This window comes from Pyrus communis, chromosome 13, assembly GCF_963583255.1.
Source record: "Pyrus communis chromosome 13, drPyrComm1.1, whole genome shotgun sequence".
NCBI lineage: Eukaryota > Viridiplantae > Streptophyta > Magnoliopsida > Rosales > Rosaceae > Pyrus > Pyrus communis.
In genome coordinates this window covers 6,053,874-6,075,076 of record NC_084815.1, presented here as the reverse complement: position 1 = coordinate 6,075,076, position 21,203 = coordinate 6,053,874, and the positions used below count along the sequence as shown (strand labels likewise).

Genomic DNA, 21,203 nt, shown 5'->3' with positions numbered 1-21,203 from the left:
TTTTTTTTCCCTAAACTTTTCACAAGCTTTTGAATTTCATTTGGGTTTTGGCAGATTGGTATTTTTTGTCTTCTGGGTTTTGGCTGGCATCGTGGAGTTTACCGACGATGTCCCGGCAGATGAAGGTGATGGTCGAGAACGATATTGGGAGTTGACGAAGTTGAGGATCTGAACAGAGGAGAAGCACTGCCTTTTGACAGCGAGCTCGACGATAAACTAGAGATGTGCACGGGAAAAGCAGATATGAGGTCTCATAATTCTGGGTTCTGGGCAAGGAGAGAGGGAGAGAGTAGGAGAGAGTGAAACAAAGAGCGGAGAAAGGAAGACGAGCAGGAAGTCACCCTCGCGATTTTCTCTGGGCTTACGAGTCCGCCCAATTTCGGGGATCCTGGTTAAGACCTCGTAAGGAGGTGTTTAATCCGAGCGAATCCCACCTAATCTCATTAAACCAAATCCTGCAGCAGACCAAACAAGGGACTATAGTCCAGTCCAGTCCAGTCCTCCTTAATCCTATCAAACAAACGGGCCCGAAGAGTCACTTTCCAAGCAAAGACAATGTCAACCCCGCTTACATGCAAACTCTACACCACTAATAATTGCTGATAATTCTGTAAAGAAAAAGTTGCAATGACTAATCCCTTGGCAAAAGCCACCAAGAAATTGACCATGACAATCCTTGAAAACTCGTCAACAAGCTACAAGACCAGGATTTCCTTTGGACAACTCATCTGTGTTAAAGTTTAATCCAAGGAGAAGACCAAAGCATAGGAAGAATAGTTGGCGTTTAGCAAGGGATAGGCTGGATCCCCAAAGAAGAATGATACAAGTATCAAAATCTTGAGAATAACCAGGAATAAAATTCTCACCATGAATGATCCCAGAATTGATAGACATGCAAAGACGATGAAAAATAGATTGGGTGACCATCAAAAATAAACTTATTTTGAGCTTTCCAAATAGCCGAAATAGTAGAAAGACCGGCAAAAATCCAGAGATTGTGCAACTATTGGGAAAAGGGCTTACGTTTGTAGGCATCCCAAAAAGCAACCAGAGAATCTGAAAAAGACAAAGAGGTACCAAATTGACATGCTAGCCACCTCCAAAGCTGCTTAGATATCCGACAGCTGAAGAAAAGGCGAACAGTATATACCTCAGAATTATGACATAACAACAAATGGTGCCAAAGAAATACCATGTCGTTGAAGTGCACCTTCAGTAGGAAATTTGTCATGAAGAAGCCACCAAGCTAAAATAGACAGCTGAGGTGCAACAAAATGTCGTGAAATAACCTCAACCCAAGCACAATCACTATGTTTTCGTCGAATAAGATGATAGCTAGAAGAAAAGGAAAATTTCCCAATAGATGTAGGCTCCCAAATCAATTTTTCATCCTTCATATTTAAAGACAAAGGTAAATGTAGAATTTGCTGCACTATAGAAGGTAATAAATCTACAAAATAATATGGCAAATACAAACTTTGAGCTTCAATAACATTTGAAATCCTAGGAAGAACTATAGGTGCAATGATCGAAGATAATGAAGGGCCAATAATCGGGCTCTCCAACGATTTGTCGATCCAAAAGGAAACTGACTTCCCATCACCAATAACCCATCGACTATTATTATTCAGAATAGGAAAAGCACGCTTCAACCCATGCGACACAGAAGACCGTAAATAGATATCTTTTTTTTTTTTTTTTTTTTGTAAGGTGCAAGAGGAAAATGTTGACGAGCGAATGAACCCCACAAAGAAGAGGTTGTAAAGCATCCCAGCCAAAACTAATCAAAGCCATCAAGTTCAAAGTAGTTAAGTCCCGAAGACCAAAGCCACCTTCATGCTTAGGTCCATACACCATACTCCAATCAACAGTTATTAGCTGTCATGAAGCCAACTCCCCTGATCAAGTAAAATTTTGTGCACAAACAAAAAGATGATTTAAAAGTCAAATAGGACATTGATAAACTACGAAGCTAAAGGCAAATAGGACATTGATAAACTAAGAAGCTAAATGCAAATAGGACATTGATAAACTAAGAAGCTATGGAGAAACAAGCTTTGATAAACCGATTGCACCAATTGTAGTTGTCCAGCCATTGAGAGAAGTTTACCTTTCCAACCTGAAAGACGAGCTTTAGCCTTATCCACCAAAGCTTGAAAGTGAATTCTCCTTGGTTTTACCACGAAAAATGGGTACTCCAAGATAAGTGAAAGGAACAACACCCATAGGAAAGCCAAGATGTCTCGAGACATGCACTCTACGATGGGCAGAGGTGGAGTTAAGATAAAAAGTACTCTTAGTTGCATTAACAAGTTGTCCCGATGCACAACCATACTTTTCTAAAAACTTTCAAAGAGAACAAAGAGATCGAATATTCCAACCACAAAAAATAAAAAGATCATTAGTGTTGGAGGGCAACAACCCCATGGAGCTGAAATAGTAGTGCTCTGTCCAGTAGAGAAAAGCAAAGATAAACCTCTACTCATAGCTTCCTCTGCTAACAACAAAAAAAAAAAAAAAAAAAAAAGTAGTGGAGAAAGAGGGTCTCCCTAACATGCACCTTGAGAACAAGAAAAAAAAAAACTCATGTGATGTGCCATTTACCAAATAGAAAGACGAGTGGACTATAATAAAACATGCACCCAACCCACAAAAATACGAAAAAATCCAAGATTAGAAAGCACGTAGAACAGAAAATTCCAAGTTAAAATATTAAAAGCTTTAGCAATATCGATTATTATCGACTTTTATGAACGAAAACACTTTTGGTGGTAAGAAGTGGTGAACTATGTTAAGGGTTCAATTTTATGAACACCCAAAAAGGGTTTTAGCCGTATTTCTTTCTAGTACTGTGTGCATGATGCCTGAGTAATCCTACGTGGAAAGAAGTGGCGAATAAAGAGATGAAGGCACTCGAATAGAATTCAACGTGGGAAGATGTGGATGAGAAAAAATGTTTATTTTAAGTTACGCTTTCTGAAATTTGATTTTAATCTTACTTTATTCTCTCTAATTCAAATGTCACAATTTTATTTTTTGAAAGTCAAAATTTGCTTCATTTTATTTTTGGAACTCAATTTTGATCCAATTTGCCCCCTGAAATTTGAAAGTTGTCTCTATAAAACTCAAAATTTGCTCCATGTTGCCTTAGGTCTGTTAATTTCTTATGTGAGTTTGATGTGGTTGAATCAGGCTAATCAATTTATTTTTTATTTTTTTCATCTCTTTAATTTCTTTTAAAATTAATATTATCTGATTGTTAAATGTTGACGCATAGTGGAGTAAGTCAAAGTGAAACAAATTTTGAGTTTCAAGGAATTAAAGTGGTGACTTTTAAGTTACACAGGGCAAAATGAGATTAAAATGAAGTTCTAAGAAGCATAGCTAAAAATAAGCCAAGGAAAAAAACATGTCCGATGCCGGTGAATTTACACCAAGCATGAAGCCGATGGAACTGTTGAACGATTTAAGCTAGACAGGACGCAGACTTATGGAATTAACTACATAAAGCCATTTGTGTCTTGCAGTTTGTGTCAGTAAATCTGGATTGGCGACTGCATCGATTTGATATGCAGAATGCATTTCTACATGGAGATTTGAAGGAAGTATACATGAAATTGCAACCTGGGTGTAATATGCAAATGGAGAGACTACATGGGTGTGTACAAACCAAGGAAGTCTTTGTATGACTTGAAACAATCTCCGAGAGCTTGGTTTGCGAGGATCACAGTCTAGGAAGGCATTGAATATAGACATAGCAACATGGATCGCACTCTATTTGTGAAGCACACTAAGAACAAATTTAGGGCCTTTATTGTGCGTGTTGGTGACATGGTAGTGACATGAATGATTCAGAAGAAAGAAAAACATTGCAAGAGTACTTCGGGCCGCAAGTTTGAGATGAAAGGTTCTTGGTCCCTTGTAGTCGTCTCATGTTTACTGAGAAGTTTGAATATTGAAGGCGATACAAATCTTTACTTGAAAGGAGCCATTTGAAAATTTCTCACATTCCTTTATAATGCTCGTGGAGGGTTATCTCTTCTATTTAACATTTTGTTCCGAGGATCCGAAGATCAATTAATTATATCTGTTTATCGTATATTGTATGGTCAGTTTTCGTTAAGTACTATTTATATTGAATTTTAAATAAAAATTCAAAATAATTTCTAACAATATATCGAACAGACTTTTGATTGATCATCCGGATCTCCACAAAGAGTATCCGGAGAGGGTCCTATTCCCCCAAACATAGCCTTAAGCGTCTGCGTCTCAAAGAAAAATATTGCATACATTATAAATGCATTGTGTATGACAAACTGCATAGTCTGAATCTCTTATTTGGATAAACAGACAACGAAAGAAATATTCTAAGTTTGGCCACTTGGAATCCATTTTTATTGTTTCATACAAGGTCAAATGTACGAAAAAAATGGAATTCAAAATATCAAATTCCCTAACATTATTTTGATATACGGTATAGCCTTGTCGATGAACTTCTTGGGCGATCTTTCTGCCAAATCTGCTGTCTGCAACCGATGCTATTCTTCGACAATTTTGTTGAAGTTAAGCGATTCCATTTGCAAATCCAGATATGTAATTCTCGAGTCTCTACAATTTCACATGGTTTCCCTTGAATGAACCATAAAGAGGCTGTGACCTTCTGAAGCTGAATATATCGTCGATTTTGACAGAGCAAGGTTTCACCGGTGAACTTTTATCCGTAGTGTACCCGGATGAATGTGAGTTCCCATACACTCGTACACTTAATGACCTCTTTTGAGGCGCCCCAACTTTTATATGCTCATTGAAAAAGTCTGTCAATTCTTGCTGCGTAAGCTGCCTCAGTGCTGCAATCTGTTTCAAGTATCAACACTACCATTAATAGAGGGACACATTTTCTTTCCTGCTTTATTTATATTTCGTTCCAACGGTTCTTAATCATTTTTAATTTATATTGATCAGCTTGTAATTTACGGTTTTTTTCTAACTAGTTTATAATCACTTTAACACAAGCACATTTATCCGAGTACTGAAAAGAATACAAGGCATCGGTCATCTCGAATTGTGAGTATCTTAAAAAATTGAACTCAAGTTAGGGAGATATTCATACCTCAGACTCTTTCCTATCAAACTTGAGGGTTCCATCAGAAATCTCCGTCCAATAAAATCCAGCTTCTTCCCTTAAGTTCTTGTGCTTCTCAAGCTTCATGTCGATCAAAGCATGTACATTGCTCTACATAACAACCAGTTCAACAGTTATTTATTGGGGAAAAATCATATATGACATCCTACAATGAAAAGGAAAAAAATAATACATGACATCCTACAACAAAAAAATTTCTTTTTCGGGTTCACATTTTTATCTAGAAGTGATTACACATTCATATTGAAAGATTTCTACCATCTGTAAATGGGGACATGAATCATCGCAAAAAAGTGATGGAAGGGCGAAGATGATATGGGTGTGGATAATAAACAAGGCAGACAGACTAATGCAAGGTAAAAATGGTCTCACCGGAAGTTTTAAGGAAGTCTAAAGATGTTCCATACTGAAGAGATTAAAGCTGCATAAAAGATGTGGTAAAACTAGAAAACTAGAGAACCGGAGTTAAGAATGGAGTCTAGTTGATCTTACCATGAATTCGTCACTTGGCATCTCGTAAAGTTTAGTCTCGAACCCCTTGAGGAATTCCTCCACTCTCAAATCAATATGTGCTGGATCCTGTTAAGATCAACACAACGTACTTAGGTATAGGCAGGGATAAAGCAACAGGACAACAATAATATAAGCATGGTTATATACCTTCACTGTAGATTGTATAATAAACTGCACCCCACGAATACCAAAATCATTCCTCTGCACGAGGGCCGTGATGTAACCAAGTTGCTCAACGGATCTAAGCTGGTGGAAGGCAGGCTGCTTTGCAATAAGAACAAACAGCTGAAGTTTCACATTCAGCATAAAATCATCCCGATGAACCTACACATATTAAGACAATTGTGTTTAAAAACAAACAAAAAAACGCTGTGCTCCAACTAAAAACTTTTGTATTTAGAGGTCGCAGCTCTAGTAATACTCAAATTTCCCGAAAATTATTTTATGTAATATATTGAAGAAAAACCAGAGAAGATACTGGTTTAAAAATTTTCTGTAGGAACTCTTACAAGGTTTTGTGAATTTTGAACGAGACCGTAGAAAATGAAAACTTCCATCCAACAAAATCTAGTTTATTCCTTCTGTAAACAAATTTAAGAACCTGGATATAGAGGACAAGGGCAGAATTCTCATCACTCGGATTAAGGCCTTCCACAGGGTAGAAGTAGTTCTTGCCCTTTTCAAGCTTCACGACTCTATTCGTCAGATGCTGTGATGGGAACAAAGGTTGGGAAATCGGGTTTGAGCCCTTAAAGAAAACATGTTCAATATGTTGGATCATTGACTCAGCTTCATTCCTTTCAAGGTTTCCTGCAAAAGCATATAACTAACAATGAATAACAACAAAAAACCAAAAAAAAAAAAAGAGAAGACTAAAATCAATATAACAATGGATATAACCTAAATTGTTTAAAGGAAAAAAAATGGTAACCTGCTGTATAACACTCTAAGAAGGCCCTCGAGAGCATCAAAGGAACAAACTTAGAAAGATCTTCAACTTGAAGGTGAGGAAGAGCTTCAAGTTCTTCCATCCATGACGAAGTATGATCACGTAGAATTAATGCCGTGTAATTCATAGCCTGCTCATAAGGCTGTTTGAATTTCAAGTTTTGGTACTCCTTCATGAGCATTTCCTGATATGGACAAAAAGGAAAATAACAAGTAAGAAATGGTTAAATATATACATCACTTTAGATATCAGATTCCAATTGCTTCATCAAATTGAATTTATTTCTTTCATTAAACTAATATACTTGAAGACATTACCAAATGGATAAAGCCAATGCAGATAAACAAATTCAAAAGAAAAGAAGTTCGGCAAAGGCAAGACAAAAATAAAAAAGCTACAATATCAAGTCTCAGAGAAACAGAAAAACACAAGAAGCAAATGCTCTTGCGGAAGACAGACTAATTGGTAAAATCACAAGTTAGGTATATGTTCGGTCATGAAGATTAATATAATTATGATAACGATGATGATGAAATCTAGGTCTGTAGCTACAAGTAAGAATGTTCATAGTAAGTGTATTCCTATTTGGCCCACAATGTGAAAACAAGACTGATTGATCATGCAACCCAAAACCAATTGGCCACAGATGCATAGGCATAGAACATTCCACATTATATAAATCAAGGCTTTGCGTTCCCATGCGGGATATACACACAACACATCCCCTCACGTGTAGTATGACTGGGGCCCAAAAATGTGGATAATTTATATTGGGGAACCTCAAAGCAGGTGTGGCCGTTGCGCCTGACACGTTGGTTTCCTGTTTTGATGACACGATAGAATTAAAGCATCCCACCAATACAAACCGGACATGGGTGGAGAGGCCCAAGACATTATATTTCTTAAAGGCAATACTATACATTCTCGATACAAGATATACTCGGCAAAGATTCTCTATGCCAAATTAGAAAATCTCCATGATCATGACAAATTCTACTACGGGTTTAAGAGAATCTTGAAATAGCTAAATAAAGAGACTGTTCCAAAATTATTTCAGAAATAGGTAGATATGATCCGTCTCTTTTCAGGAATGTTGGCCTCTGCCAAAATTAAGATATGCAAAAATTATTTATCCAGTTACTGTGCCGCCACTAATAGCTTATCAAAATGCTCATCTAGAACAATGTATAGAAACATTTAAAATATAACATTTTTGGGTACAAGGAGCTCTAAGGTTACCTTAATGACAGCGAACCTATCAGCTTTCACTTTAAAGCTTGCAATCTTCTCAACTACAGTTTCTAGTAAAGTTCTTAATTTGTGGTTATAGCCAACCAGAGTCACCTACATAAGAAAATAAAAGGTCAATTTACAGAAACAACAATCTAAAGAACTGGCTAGCAAGTTTCACATGGTTGAACACGATACCAGAAACCCGCTATCTGTTTGGGTTATTGCGTAAAACAGTCCAGCAACCTCAGCATAGTAAGCTGAAAAAAAAGACTTAAATAAGCTCTGGTTCAGGAAAATAACACCTTTGGTGTAAGCGAAAAAAAAAAATAGGTCACCATCAATGGAAGCAAGTAATTAGCCGTAAATACAGAATTTTACCATATTCATTCAAGTAATCCATCAACAGCCGAGTAAACATTTTAGTTAAGACTTCTGTTTCAGGGGATTCACTTGTGTGGGGACAAGTGAAATGAATCCTAACGTAAGCCTTAGGAATAAAGAACATTGTATCCGGCTTGTACCAGAGTGTTGAACACGGCGACTTTCTTAACAGAACTGGACAGTTGGCCTGAAAAAAAGTCAATCACATCAGAAGAATTTAAAGTTGTGCTAACTTACAGATAGAATTTACCATTCATCACACCTTCTCATGATCATTCTTAAGAGACAAGTCCGTGGGGATGAACACATTATGGGCTGGTAGGTGCAGATTCTCATTTGAGGAAGATACTATCCATTCCTGCAATCAAATGAAAAGGTTTTGGGATCAAAGTGGTTTCCTCTTACTCCATTAAAAGGATTCATTACATCTCTAAACTGATGAAATTAACAAACAAAAAAACACCATACCTAACGCATTATACATACACACACACACACACACACACACATATACATATATACATATATATATTGATTTACATATAGAATTCATAACCAACCTGAATCATGGAGCCACTAATTTTCTCGACGGAATAAGCAGTCCCATACCATGGCTCAGTCATGTTAGTATGACCTTCAAATTTTTTTGATTCCCAGAAAATTCTGTACAACGAAAACAGCATTAGTCCATAAGTTTATGAGAAAACTTATAACAATAGACAAGAAGGATCTGCTTGGAAAATAGTTACGAAATTCTATAGAATTCAACTTAGCAATACACTTACCTGACATTTTCTGGAGAAAGCTTGTTAAGCACCATTTGGATAGTGTCTGGACTGAAGTTAGAAGGCAAGGATGATTTTACTAGCCAGTCTCTTGGAGGATATTTCTGTATATGGATATCAAATTGTCATGTGAGCAAGAAGCAAGTGAAAATTAATTACCGAACTAGAAAAGTTCCTCCTGCCCAGAACTTCTTCAGAAACAAAAGAACTCTTAACAATGTCAAACAATACAATAGCAGGAAACAAGCAGTCCTCGGAAGGTACAATCATTAACTTATACAAACACACGACACAATTATAGCACAGGGCCATTAAGAATTAACAAACTTAAAACTAGCAGCTCCATAATCCACATGTAGACAGAAAAAAAAAAACTGAAAATTTTTATATTCAATTGATACCGATGTACACAAAGCTTCCCAAAGTCTTGCTCTATCCCAAAAGAGAACCACCTTCCCAAATTTTCTGAAAAAAGTTCCTCCCCCTTCTTTCCAACCAAACTTGAAAATTTTCAACAAACTACAACTCCACTATCAAAAGCACTGTGTTTTTCGTTTAAATAAAAAAGCATGGGGGACATATAATATCAACCAATCTGATAGAAGAATGAAGAGACCAGAAATTAATTTCCAAATGCTCCAACCAAAATTATAGAGGAAACTACATTAAACACAAGCCATTTCAGTGTCCTTAAACAAAGCAAGATTAAACCAAGAGCTTAATACCTGCATATTTGGCGAAATGCTGACGACATAATTAATAGGCTGATTTTTGTCCTGATAATGAAACTTTGTCTCGCAAACTGCAGAAAGCTACAATAAACACAAGTCCTTTCAGAGTCCATGAGAAAGAATCAGAAAGACAATTTCCACACTGAATTTTGTGCATGAAAATTAACAAAAAATCTATGATTCACACGTCAGATAAAACCACAGTAGGGTTAATACTGTTTAGAAATATGGAAAGTAACATTGTGATGAATCATATAAGTGCACCCGGTTTGACCCCTTGAGGCCTTGACATGACACCTCCAACCAGAAGAAATCATCCTTAGACTTCTGTCTTCTTTAACAATGGAAAACAAATATGAAGGGTTGCATAACTCAGAATCAAAGAATTAATATGATGCAAAGACATATTAACCATGTTCTTGCTAACACTATGCACCAGTAATTCATACTGTGAAATGTACTACAGATGATCGTAGACAAAATTCAGAGAAAGGTATCATGCACCAGTAATTCATACACTAGAATGCATAGCATACCTCATCAAAAATCCATTTGCAGATACCCGACTGGTGTAAGAGGGAAAGGTATTTGAAAAGCAAGCCTACTATGTCTTGCATATGCTCTGCAAAATAGTCAAAAGGCTTATCACATTCTAGAAGAAGACAATACAAGTTAAAATAAGCCTCCTGACAAAAGAAAATGTTATTTAAGAATTTCAAGCTATCTTAAGTGAAAGATGCTCATCCAAAATGAAATGAAGCCTAAATGGAGATGGGGGTTGGGAGAACTAAGAATACCCCAAAATGGAAAAACTAAAAAGTAAACTAACCATGACCCGCGTCAGTGAGATCCATATCTACTATAAAGAAAGAAAATTCCAAAGTCGAATCTGATTCTCCAGCACCCAAGCCTGTTGCCCATCCTGCAATATTTAGAACAAAAAGAAAAACTGTGGTTAAATTAACCCAAGCATATAAATTCCATCCATCCAAAATGGAACAGAATTTGACCACATCAAAGTATTTTCATCTTTAGGTGTTAATCACTAAGTTGAGAATTTAAACATTTTTTGATACAGAGACAATTACATCAACGAAAAAGAAAACGGAAAACACACAAGGTCTGAACTAGCAGAACAACCCAAACAACCAGAAGCAAAACAGAAAAAGAAAAGTTAGCAGAACCAAAAATCTCTATAAACTATACAACACGATCAGAGTTTATCCACGTTCTTAGATTAGTCATCTAAATAAGTTCCATGATAATGATGCATTATAAATAAGGCTCGAATCCAATTCCAACCTTCATAACTCAGATAAAAAACAATTATGACGTAATGCTAATCTCACTCCCAGTCTGCCATCTGGCACTTTCTCTATGAGTGATTTAAAATGATAAAGCATCGAGTATGAAGTGTACGATGACAAACGGGAACTGTGAACACCCTGATAAATAATGAATCATCAAACACAAAGAGGAAGCCTAGGAAAGGCATTGTAATGAAAATTATGATAAAAAGTTGGCCTCAACTCTCAAGTGTTCCAAGTTCAAATACATCTGCTAAAAAACTCACCCAAAGTTTTCAAGACGGCATACAAAGACCCCTCTGCTTCGTGGCCAATGAGATGACTAAGATACCTACATGGCCCTTCCTTGTAATGGTGAATTTCTGGAGCTATTGGCCACACAAGTCTCAGCTTATGTCCCTCTTTGATTGGGACAGTTTTGACAAGAATCTGAAATTAACACAAAAGAGAAAGGTGGAAAGAATTATCCATCTGAATATAGGACCATAGAAAGTTGTTGCCTTATCAGCAATTCTGTAAGCCCTGAAAGCAAGTTCAACCCAGCATAAAAAGTTTAGCACAACCATGTGTACCTGTAAATGTTCTGATGTGCAAGGCTCACCACCGAAACAAAGGCAGCTGCGGTCAATGTTTCGAATACCCTTAAATTTGTCCTCTACAGTGGCTTGAATTTTATCTAGGCTTTCTGAAATACGAATAATGATAATTATTAACTTGACCACAGGGCAATTGAATCGGACTTTTATATGTAAATGTAGCTATAAACCTTTTCCATAAATGACAAGATGCATGACGTTAGCGGAATAATACTGTTCATAGAACTTAATAAGCTCAGCTCTGGTATCCAATCCTTTTGCTTTTGGACGGACCTCCAAAGTTTCCCAATTCCCTGAAAAAGTAAGAAAAGTAGGCATCATAAGAGACATGGTAGACATTCTGAACCCCAAACAAGCATAGACAGTGGCATTGAACTCAAAATCAACACACATGACAGTATGACTGAAATAATATGAAATATGTCATAGATACTTGAAAGCCATTGCTATATGTATCCGAGCATCACGAAACAGCAAGGGCAATTCTAAGGAAAGGTTGTGCCCACGTCAAATTTGTAGGACTATTGCATAGCTGTGAAAAACTTGAAGCAAACCCACAAAAACAGATGGAAAAAACTAAACATACAAATTAGGGGTCGTGAGGGGTAAAATTACAGGAGCATACGAAGAGACTTCACCGATGCATAACTACCCTATCATTTGATTCTGACCTCAGTAAATTATGCAAAAGAAGAAAGTTAAAAGATAGTTCCTTCGGCCACTCTTAAGTTGCTGATTGATTCATCATTTAGATAGAAAACCAGAAGAAACAAGAAGCAGCTGAGTACACAGGAGGCATCGAATTGCTTCACTATTCCTCTCTGTTGAGAATGAGTGTTGAGAATGAGTCACACATTGATGAGAGAAGGGATCTTGCATGGGTTTATAAATAAGTTGGGCTACTCCCCTAGTGCCAATTTGTTTTATGGTGGAACCTCAACTTTCTTCATGGTATCACAGCAGGTTGTCCCACGTGTGAAGCCAAACGGCCACATGCACTCCACATGACCCCGTTGTGTTGTCCACAAATTAGCCACACGTGAGGGGGCATGTTGAGAATGAGTCCCACTTTGATGTGAGAAGGGATCTTGCATGGGTTTATAAAGTAAGTTGGGCTACTCCCCTATTGCCAATTGGTTTTACGGTGGAACCTCAACTTTCTTCACTCTTCCTCAGACTACTCCACTTCAAACAAGGGACTATTCCCCGTCTGAACTAGAAACCATATGCCCAACGTACCATAAATGATAGAATAATGTTTATATGACCGAAAACGCCTTCTAGCTACCATTTTCAAATAGAAAATAGGCTTAGTTTCCAATTATACATAATACAAAGCACTGAAATAATCCACCCCCTCCCTCGTTGAGGAACAAATCCTTCTAGACAACTACTAGCACCCAGAACCAACAACAAAGCCTTATGCCACTGACTGGGGTCCGCTGTATGAATCCTAGAAAGCCATTGCGCTCAAACCGCTCGGTTTTGGGCCAAGTCTTCTGTTAGCTCCAAGTACTCCATGTCTTTTCAAATAAATAAAGTATACAAACCTAGACACAAAATCAAACTCAAATCACATATTCTTTGAGACATCTTCTAATCCTCTCAAGTGACTCAACACACCAACCAATTAAGCATTTAAAATGTTAGTCAAGCTCCACCCTCCCTTCACACAACAGATAGACCACCCCTTCTTCATAAATTGTCTTCTCAACAGTGCAAACTACAACTAGAGACGTAAAAAAGTCCTTTTAGAGACATCAGCTCAAACATCTCAGCATTTGCTTATCATGAGACTTTAACTCCAACCATCCACCCCATTAAAGTTTTAATCCAATAAAAAAAGGGAACTGTTATTAGCACTCCAAAAATCTCATTCTACACTCCTTACAGGTGTATTTCTTTTCCTAATTATAGAAAGTTTGGAGTGCAAAATGAGATTTTTGGAGTGCCAATAACAATTCCCCAAAAAATTCAAGCATACAATTACCTTACCTTACCTTACCTTACCTCCTATCAAAAATGAATTTAAAGGAAAAATAACTGGCCCGCAATGTCCAACAAACTAAATTAATTTCAGTTTAACCCTAATAGGTAATATTATGTAATTGTTTTTTTTCTCTATGTGACAGCCACCAAATATGTTTATCTTAAGAAACATTTATGCAAATGACAAAGATACCCAGGAAAGTAAAACCGTAAAATAATAGAACTGTGATGACAATAATTTTGAATAATATCCAAAACCATAAAAAGAGTGAAGCAAGAAGCAGCAAGATGATTTACACAGGGTTTACAATAACCAGACACTAAAAATCCTATTAGCTACAGAAAGCATGCACATAAAAATGGCCTGCTTCCTGTTTCTTATGAACCTCAAGGCACATTTGGTTATAATCAAAAGTTAAATGCTGACCTGTACTAAATTTATGGTACGGATGGTCAGCCGCACTTAGATGTTTCTGGAGCTGTACAAAGACAAATCATGCAGAATAAGGTTAGAAACTACATGGGGACATAAATGAAACACAAAAACAATGTGCCCAGCTACACTGGAATAAAAGTATGCATCATTCATACAATAAGCAGGACCGTAATACTATAATAGTTCAACTGTTCAAGAACTATTTCAAATATATACTTTTCTTAAATGAAAATAAACACAGCCTGAGTGTCAGTAATAGCCTTCCAATATTAGTAAATATTCAAGGTCTTGCAGTCGTATAAAGACTATAATCCAAAGGCGTACCTGGTTCATTCTCCATCCATCAGACAACAGGTTTTTCTGATTCTCTGTACACCAGCCTCAAATTTGTCATTAATGGTCATTACAGTGAAAAAATCAAGTATAAAAGAATTATAAAAACAGAGCCGCTAACCAGAATCAACAGCTTTGATTTCCCTCATTGTAGCATCAGCTGACATCAATGGGTTAATAAAGAACTGAGCAAATCTGAACAAGAAACCACACATCAACACGAAATTCAACATTTAGAATTGTAATGATGACAATAGCAGCTAACAGAAACAAAAGCATCAACCTGTCCAAAGCCTCTTCAAAACCATCAGAATTAACGTCAAAAAAATAGTTGGTGTGCTCAGAACTTGTATAAGCATTTGTTTTTCCTCCATGCTGTGCATCAGAAAAATAAAACACATGGAGGTCGATAAGCAATCTTAGGATCCCTAATAAAAAATTTATCTAGCGTACACTTCAATAAAATATATTAAACATTAATTTCATGATAATGTACTTCCATAATAGTACCACCAAAACATAAAATAGTACAAATTTCTCCAACATAGGGCCTCTCTCGTATTGGACAGTCCCCGAGGATGGATTGGCAAACAATGCACCGGAACAAAACATTACAGAATTGGGATGGATGGACAAAAAGAATAGGGGAAGAGCTAGCTAGTTAATCAAAATCTCCAATCGGATTCATCAAACAACAGTAGCCAATGGTACAATATGAGGAACACGACCCATAAATGACGGTGCACAACACAATCACAGTTCTATATATAAACCAATAGCACCCTGAATAGCAATGGCGATTGTGAAATCAAAAAACATAAAAGTGATAACACTTGTTAGAATTCCCAAAGAAGATACAAGTTAGGAATTATCTTCAAGCTAGAAATAATTTTGAACTATTATATAAGGCTTTTCCTTACAAAATGACACGTTTCTACTCCCAAGTTCTTTCCTGTATGCTAGTAATAATTTCTTAGTCTAGACTTTGATATTTGCTTTTGTATCATTTTAAATTCCACCGCTTTCCACAAAGTTTGACAATCAGACGCAGAAGGTGGAGGAGACTAGAAACATAAAAATCCATTCCCTATGTTTGATTAAGTTCTGCTGCAGAAAGAAGTTCAAAAGGTCCATGGGTAGCTGTGAATTTTGGCAGAAAGTACCTCAGTGATGTACTTGGAGTAACTATCCTCCAAAGGGTACTTTTCACTCGCATAAAACAGCATATGCTCTGCACAAAAAAGTACAATATTCAGAAAGGAATGTCAACAAACATCATATTCTTTTCAACATCAATGCCATGAAAACTCATGAAAAATAAGTCACGCAAATATATAACCAACTCAATCTTCTAATGCAGTCATAAATATATACACACACACACACACACACATATAAAACTCCTGTACTGATCTATAATATAACCAACCGCATTTGTTTTTATTGGATACACAATGATATAATTTTAGACAAAGGAGTGGGGGAATAATCTTCAGCTCAATCCAGAGAGGAATACCATTAGACCGTAGCACTAAGTGGCCAAGCCGATTTCTTTTTGACAAGAAGAAATGTTAACCTCCATGTGGCGGTGTTAAAGAGACTACTGTGTACCATGATAAGATTATCCATTGCTACGCCAAAATGGCATCAGAATAAACTACAGGTGCCTTTTTAGTATTGGAACTTTGTATACAAATAAAAGCATACAGAATTTGGTATAAAGATGCAAGAACAAACCAAGATAGTATTAAACAAAAAGCGGACGCAGGTATATTCACCCAAGTTCAAATCCTCGTCCCGTAGATTGGAATAGTTTAGAATATCGTCATGTCAAAAGAATTAAAAGAGAATTAAAGTTACCAAGGAAATGAGCAAGGCCCTCCAGGCCATCAGGATCGCTGAAAGAACCAACGTTGACATCCATGGAAGCAGCACACTGAGAAAACACAAATTGAACAAACAAATAAATTTTACAAACACACACACACACAAAAACAAATATTGTAAATTAAAAGAGAAAGGAAAACAAGTTTTGCCTTGTCAGTGTCGGGATCGCTGATGAGAAGTGCTTCGAGAGAGTTCGGGAGGACGATCCTCCTGTACTGCCTCTTGTCCGTACGGGCTTTCACTATTTCCTGCACCACTTCCTCGCCGACCGCCATTCTTGAATTCTCCTCCTCGTTCTCTCCAACTGAACAAGAAACAAAAGTACACCACCGCGCGAGAAAAGACTTGAGATTTTGGTCTTCGGTTTATCGGTCTTCACATTATGTTGGGTTGAACGACCAACTTGTTTGGACATCCTCTGCGGTGGAGTCTCTGATTGTTACAATAGACTCACATTTTATTTTTATTTTTATTTTTATTTTTATTTTTTCAAATGGTAATCTTGAATTTTACTGTAAATGTTTACGGTAACTCAGTAAGTATGAAGTACAACGATCTAACAATATTCTTAGTATAACTATATTGCAGACGGCCAGTTAAGAAGTTGATTCTCAGTAATCAAATGAGTAAATTTATTTTCAGCTTTTAAGTAAACTTTTGAGCTTTGTGGCCTATTGAATTTTGATCCATCAGATTCAAACTCATTAAGTTAAGTTGCATGATAAATTACGGTCCAAAAATTCAATAACCTTAGAAGGCCAGTTATGTAGAGTGAGATGGCTAAATTTTTTTCTTAATTCGCTTATATGAAGGAACTATATGTGACGATCCAGAAAAAGAAATAAAATAAATAAATTATACATTGTATCTCCAAATTCATTTTTAATTTTTGTTTGATTTTAGTTTTGTGATTTGAGTTGTTAAACTGTAAAATTTTAGAAAGAATCATGTTCGGATTCCTCACTTTGGCTATTGATTTCTTTTAATCTAAAAGACCATTTGGGAACCTGTTTATATGGTTAGAAAGTGTACATAACAAGGTTTAAAAGCCCTCTATATTCATGGAATTTGGAAGGAATTGGTGGGAACAGTGATAGAAATTGGAAAAATAGTTATTGTTTACAGTTGTTTCCTGCATTAGATAAGTGATGATGAATAGTAACAGGCATCCATGTCTCATTTGTTTCTGTTTTGTATTGTTCGGATCAGATTCCGGAGAAACTTTTGAGCACCCAAGAGAACGCTATGAACAGAAATATTGATTTTAGCGTTCATGTGTGCTATAAGAGTCGATATATGTATATATGTGGATAATAATTGATCTTGGGGAAGTTTTTAAGAGAAGGAATCATCAGTTCTTTTAAGAAAAACTAATTAAAAGAAATTAAAAAAAAAAAAACAAAAAACAAAAAAAAAAAAATTTAGTTTTAATAAAAAAATGACAAATAAAGGTGTAGTGAATAGTACTAGGGAAGGGTAAATATAGTTTTTCATTAAAAGTGAATAGTACTGAAAGTGTTTCATTAAAACTCTCTTTCCTTTATGAAAATAGAGATTAGTTATGGGGTCTACACCACTTTCGTTGTCCCTAATTGAATGAATCTTATGTTATCTATTCCCCATCTTCTTGAGACCCTTGGCTCGTCCCGTATCAATTAATAAATTAGTTATAAACAGTTTTTAAATTTGGTATCTCTCATTCTCTTAAGAGCTTTTTACATGCGCCGTCTATATAAAAAATGTTATTCACATATCCATCTTTACTTCGTATATATCTTTGTTACTTTTTGGTTATTGACCTTCTTCAACTCATTTAATTCAACCGTAAAAAATTAAAAGAGTATGTGAAATAAAAATAAGTATGCGGATAACACTAACCTACGTAAAACTTCTCACTTTCAATAAGCGAGACTATATATAGGGCCAATAACTTTAGACACATCTCTTAACCCACTCAACAATATGAACCATTTTGACCAAAATAAAACAAAAAACCAATATGAACCCATCTATAATGTTCTGGAACATATTGTGTAAACACATTTTTAGCTTTTAAATTCGTTTACAGACGGTAGACATTGTTTTTGTTTACAACTCATCCTCTAACAAGTTGCATATTAAGAATATATATTTGTAATCGCACTACTAATATAATATTCGACCCATAATACATATTTAATATCTGAGACTTCAATTCATAAAAAGAAGCACCTCTTGTCTCTTGACCCTAGGGTAAAGTGACGTTGATTTAGCAACTTTCGACCCAAAATTTAAAGTAAATGTTTTTATGCAATTATTATGTTTTTAATTTGAACTTTTGTTCTTTTGAGTCACAAGGGAAGGCAGCAAGAAAAGAAGATGAACATAAAGAATACTTTACACCCTCAAATCTAGATGACTACTTAAATTACTAGAGAGTACACTTGGTGGATAATGTCAATATTATATTCAATGTTTTCAATTGCACAATCGAGATATATTTAAAAAGTGATGCTAAAGAAATTATATATTTAAATTATATTTTGTAAATCATATGACGTAATTGTTGATGATTAGATTTTACTTAATTGTTGATTAACTTACTTATTTTTTATTGATGACACATTACATGACTTGCAAATATAATCTAAAATGTTAGTCTATCTAACATTACTACTCGCGTTTCGGATCTTAAAGAAAGTTTAAGACCCAATATGAGCATTTGTAAACTTATTCATATGGATTAGTACATACCCATCAATGGCTCAAAACATAAAACTGAAGAACCAAATGTATACTGAAATAAACAACGCACACTCTCACCTTTCAAGATCTTCTCTAACAATAATATAGAGCTAACAAAAGATCTCCGTGTTACGTAATTAATGTCAAGCGACTGGAAAAACAATGACATTATCCAAGACGGGGCCACACATATGGCCATAGTCATCAAGCTTTGTGTGATAGTAGGCACTGTAAAATGTTAATCTTGTTCTGATTGAATTTGCTTGGAACTTGAGAATTGCAGTTTTGAAGCCACCTTTTCCTGCAGACACAAAAGGAACTTTTAGGGTTTCCTTGCCAGCAAAGGCTTCGACCATCATCGATCCGTGGCAACCGTTCTTTGCGTCTCCGATGGTGAAGATAAGGTTGTAGGATTTGTTTGGGACGGTTCTAATAATTTGAGCAATTGCACTTTCTCTCCCTGCAACCAACTCAATGGCTGCAAGTCCGCGAGGAACTGCAAAATGCTTCCTGTCTATGTACTTCACAGGCTTCAGGGATTCAATGATCCATCCAGGCAGTGGTGAGTACGGGTCATTCACCTTGGGAGGGATGAGGATTCCGGTTGAGAAGTTCTTAAACACATGAGGGCCTTTTTCAAACCCTCCATTTTTCACTAGGTTACCTGCACAGAGAGATTGGTATATAGCAATATTAGATAAAGATGATAAGCACGTTAATCAATACTTAATAATAATTCAATCATCAATAATCATATTACATAATTTATAAATTTTAGTTTAAAAAGTTGGTATCTTAGCTTTACGCTTTTTAATAAAATAAAACTTAATTGCAGTGGCAGTACTATATATTTTTTCCTTCACGAGCTTGTAGTCTAAGTGGTGTTATGTGCATGCCGCTTTAGGTGGTGAGTAGTAATACTTTTTTCTTCCATTTTTTTATGTTTAAAAAAAATGATAGAGAAAAAAAAAATACAACTTCAAGCTAATGAAACTGAAACCAAGTAAGATTATTTACAAAATAAATATAAATATAAACAGAAATTAAAACCGAGGGTTAAGAAATCGTACCCCTTGTATAGTTGAAAGGAAGCATCTGCTTGATTGCAATAGCATCCAGTAGCGGCCCACAAGCGGGGTCTTCCTGAACCCCAGGGTTGTGTAATGTAATCTTAACGACGTTGGACATAGCCTTGAAAGCCCAAGCATAAGTATCACCACCATTGCTGCTGAAGACAGTTTGAAGGGAGAGGTCAGCAGACTGACCAGGTACTGAGACTGTTAAAACCTCATCCTGGGCACAAGTTCTTGTAGCCCCAAAAGTGAGCGAGTAGACTGAACTCGGGCTAACAATCACGTTCTGAGAAATGGAGGCCTCGTTGCCAAGTCTCACTGCGTGGACTCCACGTGGCACATTGAAGAAGAAACCGCCTGGTTGGGGTCCACCTTTGACGTACTCCACCAAGCCGCTGATTTCCCACTTTGGGAGTGAGTACTTGCCGATGATCACCGTTTTCTTCAAATTTGAAGGATGTGGTGATTCTTCGAAGTGTCCGTTTGGGAGTTCTCCTGAAATCAAAGATGAAATTGTTATGTCAATCTCAGATTGTAAAAGTGAAAGCTATTTATAATGTAACCATTTATGTGCATTAACGAAAGTAAAAAATCCAAGTAAACTATACATTTTGATTGGTGAAGTTAGTCTAGAAACTGAAAACACACTCTGCCAAGGGCAGCTTTGAGCTTAGCATTAAGGAGATTAAAATCCAGAAAATTATTGAACTGGTAAGAACACATACATTACCAAAGATTAGGAAAAAAAAAAACAGACATATAAATTGTATAAAAGGAACCAAAAACAGAAATGTTTACCATCAGGAGGTACAGCAGAAGCATAACCATTGCAGAGAGAAAAATAGGTCAGAAAGCAAAGCAAAAGAGACAAAGGCGACATTGTTTTGCAGTGGAACAAGGAGCTGGAGTGACCTTTATATATAAAACAAAGAGAAAAAAGCTACAAGTGGGAAATTGAAAATGCAAGTGCCTTCGACTATGTAAATATAAAATTTCAACCTTCTATATTTATATATATATATATATATATACATATATATATTATATACATACATATATATATATATTATATACATACATATATATATATATTATATACATATATATATATATATATAATTAA

At 36.0% G+C, this 21,203-nt stretch overlaps 2 protein-coding genes across 2 annotated transcripts; both read right to left on the bottom strand.

Annotated features, from left to right (window-relative positions):
* Window positions 1–4,269: 4,269 nt before the first annotated feature.
* Window positions 4,270–16,627, bottom strand: LOC137712582 (insulin-degrading enzyme-like 1, peroxisomal). Its single transcript, XM_068451678.1, has 25 exons — window positions 16,433–16,627; window positions 16,257–16,332; window positions 15,560–15,627; window positions 14,680–14,771; window positions 14,518–14,591; window positions 14,388–14,431; window positions 14,055–14,106; window positions 11,809–11,931; window positions 11,615–11,727; window positions 11,309–11,471; window positions 10,565–10,657; window positions 10,272–10,357; window positions 9,730–9,816; window positions 9,005–9,108; window positions 8,780–8,882; window positions 8,482–8,577; window positions 8,217–8,406; window positions 8,034–8,095; window positions 7,845–7,949; window positions 6,588–6,789; window positions 6,258–6,466; window positions 5,804–5,980; window positions 5,636–5,722; window positions 5,111–5,233; window positions 4,270–4,854 (listed from the first exon to the last, which is right to left on the bottom strand). The coding sequence occupies exons 1-25, from the start codon at window positions 16,556–16,558 to the stop codon at window positions 4,609–4,611; spliced, it is 2,901 nt and encodes a 966-aa protein (XP_068307779.1). The 5' UTR covers window positions 16,559–16,627; the 3' UTR covers window positions 4,270–4,608.
* A 2,386-nt stretch (window positions 16,628–19,013) lies between these two features.
* LOC137711959 (protein TEEBE-like) lies at window positions 19,014–21,001 on the bottom strand. The gene is made up of 3 exons (XM_068451109.1): window positions 20,879–21,001; window positions 20,078–20,575; window positions 19,014–19,671 (listed from the first exon to the last, which is right to left on the bottom strand). Exons 1-3 carry the CDS (start codon window positions 20,958–20,960, stop codon window positions 19,151–19,153), a joined length of 1,101 nt encoding a protein of 366 aa, XP_068307210.1. The 5' UTR covers window positions 20,961–21,001; the 3' UTR covers window positions 19,014–19,150.
* Between the last annotated feature and the right edge of the window lie 202 nt (window positions 21,002–21,203).